This window comes from Ursus americanus, chromosome 32, assembly GCF_024610735.1.
Source record: "Ursus americanus isolate L20-20 chromosome 32, mUrsAme1.1.p, whole genome shotgun sequence".
NCBI lineage: Eukaryota > Metazoa > Chordata > Mammalia > Carnivora > Ursidae > Ursus > Ursus americanus.
The window spans coordinates 29048629-29054146 of NC_142158.1; the positions used below are offsets into that span (position 1 = coordinate 29048629).

Sequence of the window (5518 nt, forward strand, 5' to 3'; positions counted from 1 at the left end):
TTGAAAACTCCTCCTGTTCTTAAGCAGTTGGTGGGGTGGCTGCTGCAGCCCCTCCCTCTGAGTCAGGGTCTCTCAGGATGGAGGCCCCAGCTCCACCCCCTCCATCCCCTCCATCCCGACTTTTGGGCCGCTCCTCCATGTTCCGCTTTTTCCGCAGCCTGATGGGGAGCAGGGGCAGCCCAAAGAGCTCTGACAACGCCCTGATGCGGAGCCGGGCATGCCCCTCACAAGAGCAAGATGCCACCCGCCTGATGACAAACCGCCAGGGAAGGGTGGGGAGGAAGGAGCTAAGACTGCCCACCACACTACCCTACACGCTCTCCGTGGCCTTGCCACGGCACGATCCCAAAGGGCTAGGGATGGGGGACCCAGGGGCCCAGACCCCCACCCCCATGGAGGTCCTGAGGGTGGGGGCCCAGGGTGGAGAGGTGAAGCCCATCCTGCCCCGGGGAAGCCAGGAGGTGCTGGGCAACTGGTCTGAGAAGGAGGAAAGGGAAGAGAAGGAGGAGGCAGTAAGGGAGGCCTCCGGGGATACCAGGATCGAAGACAGGTGAGGGACTGGGCTGTGTGGGTGGCGGGCAGGGGCCTGGAACGGGGGTACTGGGGCAAGGATATGGGGCTGAGATGGGAGGACCCAAATTGAGGAAGGCCCAGGAATGTGGGTCTTCAGATGGATAGAGGACTGAAATAAGACCCCTACCTGGGTGAGGAAGGGACAGATGTAGCAAGGGTGGGAAGGAGCCTGGGGGCTGGGGGCGGGGGAAGGTTTGGAGGGAGGGTACCAGAGATGGGATGGGTCTTCCCACAAGTCAGGGGTTGTGGGTGGAGGCACCAAAGATGAGAGAGGGACAGGCTGGGGATTGGGAGGGGAGAGTGCCAGGGTGAGCCAGGCTGCCATTGCTTCCCAGCTCCTTCCTCGTCCCCACTTCACCCTGCCTTTCCTCCCCACTCTCTCCCTCCTGGTTCCCACTCCCATTTGGACCTGGCACCACTCCCTGTGAGTAAGGGGGCCCACCTCCTGTTCTGTTCCCTACCTTCTTCCTCACTCTGCCTTCAAGGAGTGACAACCCCCCTGAATGATGAAGACCAAGCAGGGAGCTGTTGGAGGCGGGAGGGGGGAGGGGGCTGAGCAGAGCCTATGGGAGGGCCTTGGGGAGTTGGGGGCTTTAGGGAGCCTTTGCCACATCTCTGGCTCCACCTGCCACCCCCATCTGACTATGCTTTGGGGTCAGGGGCCACTTTGCCCAAGCCTTGGAGGTGGAACAAGGATGCCCACAGAGGGCCACGGGGCCACTGGAGGTCAGCCCCAAGACCTTCACCAGGGAGGAGGAGAAGGAGTGTCTGCTTGACGGTGAGTGTGGTGGCCACAGGCATTGGGGCAGTGCCAGAAATAGGCCCTCTTCCTCAGACTCCTCGGGGGTGTGGGGCCTGGAAGGACACAGAATGGTTTGAGGGAATGCTGGGGGCAGGCTGCCTGGATTTGAATTCATTCCATTCCACTATGCCAAGCTGTGGGACAGGGGCAAGTTGCTCAACCATTCTGCGTCTCCGTTTCCTTGTCTCTGGAATGAGAATGGAACAGTATCTACCTCAGAGGGCAGTTGCAAGGAGTCAATGAGATGCTCTTTGCGGAGTGCCTAGTACTGTGCCTGGCACATAGGAGGTGTTTGCTAAGAAAACGAGGGACCTCTCCCTCACTTCAGCCTGCTCCGTGCCCCTGTCCAGCTGGGCCTACCTAGGCCTGGGCTGCTCCTTGTTCCTGTCAGCCTGTCAGTGACACTGCGCCTTCACAGGAGACCTCAGGCTGGCCTCTTCGAAGGTGGGGGCAACTCCTTGGAATCGCCTCCTCACCTTGTACAAGCAGCTTCAGAAATCAGCCATGACCAAGGTCTGTGCGACCAGGCTGGGGCAGTAGGGGGTGAAGCCTGGGTGGGGCTCCTCCCCACACTTGGCTGGGCCCCAGGATTTTTGGCTTGGGCAGACCCCTCTTAACTTTTGGGGAGCTGTACCCTCCTGCTTTTTTTTTATCTGGGGGTGAGGCTGCAGGCTTGGGTCCGTGTCCTCATCTGATCAGCGACGGGGCTTGCCCTCAGTTTCCTCTCAAGGAAGGCTTGCCTGATGAGAAAGGCAAGGAAGAGGAAATGGAGGAAGAGGACGGCTCATTCAAGCTCTGTGTCCCAGGCATTGTCACCCTACAGTCACCGCTGCATAAGACTTTTAGGTCAACAGATACAGTGGGTAAGTGCGGCATGCAACCTGCTCTCAGGCCCGGGGACTCCCCTCGGCCCCTGCTCAGGGGTGTGATACCAGTTCTTACCACCAGGTGGGACCAGAGGACCTAAGATGACCACTGGAGCCGGGGTGTGGGGGTGGGGCTGAGGACCCGTGGCTCGACTGGAGAAGTCTAAGCTAGTCCTTTCTCCAGGTCTGGGAGGCAATAGGTGGGGACGGTGACTAGGGCTTGTGCTCCCAGGAGCATCACCCTTTCCCAGGACAGACTTCTAACCCATTCGGTGCCCCTGTGCTGCCCAGACGTGGTGAGAAAGGATGGTAATAGCATAACATGATCACTGTTGACATTTGCATAGCCAAAACTATGGGCCAGACCCTCTTCTGAGCATTTTTCATGAAATGCCATATCACAACTCTAAGGTAGGTCCTCTATTATAATCTCTACTTCATAGTGAGGAAGCAGAGGCATAGAGAGTTTAAGTAACTTGTCCAGGGTCACACAGCTAGTATGTGGCAGAGCTGTGACTTGCACCTCGGCAGTTGGGGTAGTCCCAGATCCTTGTTCTTGAGTCTGTGGCTGGTGGAAGGTGAGGGCAGATGTCTGCCCCTTGCATGTTCTCCCCAGGAGGTGAGAACATGCACACTCAAGCATGCAGGAGGGAGCCCACTGGCCAGGGAATTTCCTGGGGAAGTCAGGGAGGTGGGGAGGTGGTTATGCGGCCAGCTCCAGGTAATGGAAATGTAGGGGCCAGGGCTGGGGGTGACCAGGGACTGCACAGGGCTGGGATGAGGCCTGGAGAGCCGGAGCCGTCTCTTCTCCCTTCCATCGCCGGCAGGTTGCCCCACCATCTCCTGCCTGCCCCATGCCCATTTCTCTGACTCTCAGGTTTCGTGGAGTCGGAGTTAAAGAAGCTTCTGACAGTACAACGGGAGTCCCGCCTCTGGAAGATGGGCAGCCATGAGGGCCGAGAGCTGCTGACCCAGCCAGAGATCACGCTGGAGGAGGCGGGCATTGTGGACGGCCAGGTAGGCCCGGCCTGTCCCGGACCACTGCCCCCTGCCTGAGGGCACTGGAGAAAGTGGGGCCTCCCACCTCCATAGGCCCCTGGCCCTGGCTCCAACCTCCCACGGCCTGGGTAGCGAAGGCAGCATCCCTTCTTGGTGGTGGTATTTCTGAGAGTCGGAGCCTGACCCCTGCACACACACACTTCTTCATCCGTCTCTCCGTCTCTTACTTGACCTCATAATATTGCTCTTGTTCTCTTTTCTCCCCCATTCTCGCCCACGCTTTACTCCCACAAAAACTTGTTGACACTGGCCTTCAAGGTCGGGCCTGTCCCAGCTTCTCTGAGTGCCCATGGACGGATCTGTGGTTGGAAAACGTGTTGATGTCCTTTTAAATTAATTCGCATTCATTCGTCAACTCATTCTTTCATTCCGTGGACATTTGGCCCTGACAGGCTACGTAGCTCCGTTTTGTAGGAAAGTAAAGGGACGAGCATAGGGTTCAGAGGCCAAAGGCTTTAGCCGAAGCCCTGCTCTGGCCTGGATTTGCTCTGTGGCCTTGGAGGCAGGCCTTGGCTTCTTTACCTGTAGAGGGAGACTGGTGGGAGAACCAGACGGCGCTTGATCTTAGCCAAAAGGCCGAAGCTACTAAAGGATCAAACAAAAGAGGGGATGCCTGCCAGCTGTCAAGGGCACTGGAGTGTTAGGGATGTGACTTACCCCTTTGGGGGAGTGCATAGCAGCATCGCCTGCCCCCCCTCCCCCGGTACTGAGGGGCAGCCCTCTCACTGTCCTGAGCCTGTGGGCCTGAGTCACCGGCCCCTCCGTGCTCCAGGGAACAAGGCTGTGCACCTTGTCCTAAACCACAGGGGTGGCCCCAGCTCTGGCAGGGGCCCTTGCTTCTGCCTTTTCACGCTAAAGGGATCTCTCGTCACCCTTCCCACCCTCTTTTCCTCCCAATCCCCTCCAGAACCACCCCCAAGCCAGCCTGCCTCTTTCTCAGGGGTAGGGGTCACAGTCCTGGGGTAGCCTGAGCAACATTGGGGGTCCCTAGGGAGTTTCTGGGTAGTGGCAGGTTGGGGCCCAGCTCAGGCCTCACTTGGGGGACAGAGCTGTCCCAGGAAATATCTTCCTGCTGTGGGTGTTTTGAGGGTCCTATCCTCATCACCACCCCCCACTCTCTCCTTATCTGCCCTTAGGGACACCAAGCTGAGGGGGAAGGAAGCCACCCCCCAGCCTTTGGGGAATGCTGGGGACCTAGGGGAGGGGCGCTGAGGCAGCTGAAGCACCACCCAAGGCTGGAGGGAAGGGTGCAGTGTCCCCTTGGTGTGGTGTCCAGGACAGAGGTGAGGGAGGGGAGGGCTTGGCTGGGGTGCCTGACTCCTGGGGCTTCCAGGGACCACCCCCCAACCAAGTTGGAGGGAGAAGGGTCCCTCATTTAGTGGGAGGGAGGTGGCTCAGGGTTGGTGGCCTTGGCTGGCTGTGGGGACATGGGGGAGGGTCTGGAGTGGCCTCAGGATGCTTATCTCTTGGGGGGTAAGGGAACGGTTCTAGGGGTACAGAGCAGGAAGGGAGAGCCCAAAGGCGCTGAAGGCTTTTTCTTCACCCATTTCTGCCCCCAGCACTTGCTCCTGGAGGAGATGGACGAGATGGGAAACTGGCCTCCAGAGTGAAGCTGGTGCTGGCCCGAGTCTGCCCTGCTCCCACATCCCTTCAGCCTGAAGAGGGATTTAGCCTCCCCCTCATGAGGGCACATCCAAGGCGCCCCTGGGGCCAAGGGGTCTTGAGATCAATGGTATCCATGTGTCTGCAGGTTGGGCCTGCCCAGCAGAATGTCCCCACCCATCAGACTCAGGCCTGTGCTTTTATTAATAAAACCCACTTTGACTTTGGCCTCCTTGGCTGTCTCTGGACCCCACGCCTCCTCCTCATGTAAGAGCAAGCTCAGTTTATCCAGGGTCTCGGTCTAGCCCCCAGTGTGGCAGCCCCAATCGCAGAGCCCTGAGTTCCAGTGGAGGGGCCACAGTGGAGGACAAGAGGTTTGATGGACCTGACCTGGGGCTGGGGAAGGACTAGGGGTCAGAGTGCCAGGAAAGCCCCTGCAACCACAAGACCAGACCCTGTTAGTAGGAGCATCCCTGACTTCCCTCCTAAGTTCCCAGGCCAGGCTCCCGGCCTCGTGGGGAGGATCCGGGAATTCTCCAGCAGGAAATTCCTGCCCAGCCAGCACAGGGACAAAGCCAGGAAAGCAGCCTTGGGGCCATGGGGACCTGCTTGGAGG

General features: G+C 59.0%; 1 protein-coding gene across 2 annotated transcripts; it reads left to right on the forward strand.

Annotated features, from left to right (window-relative positions):
- Window positions 1–5119, forward strand: LOC123790913 (gametogenetin-binding protein 1-like). 2 transcript variants are annotated; one of them, XM_087858143.1, is made up of 7 exons: window positions 1–550; window positions 1233–1351; window positions 1794–1888; window positions 2094–2238; window positions 3119–3258; window positions 4437–4583; window positions 4860–5119. In XM_087858143.1, the coding sequence occupies exons 1-7, from the start codon at window positions 78–80 to the stop codon at window positions 4908–4910; spliced, it is 1170 nt and encodes a 389-aa protein (XP_087714269.1). In that variant the 5' UTR covers window positions 1–77; the 3' UTR covers window positions 4911–5119. The 2 variants fall into 2 exon arrangements, with proteins under 2 accessions (XP_087714269.1, XP_087714270.1); XM_087858144.1 differs by lacking the exon at window positions 4437–4583.
- The last annotated feature ends 399 nt before the right edge of the window (window positions 5120–5518 follow it).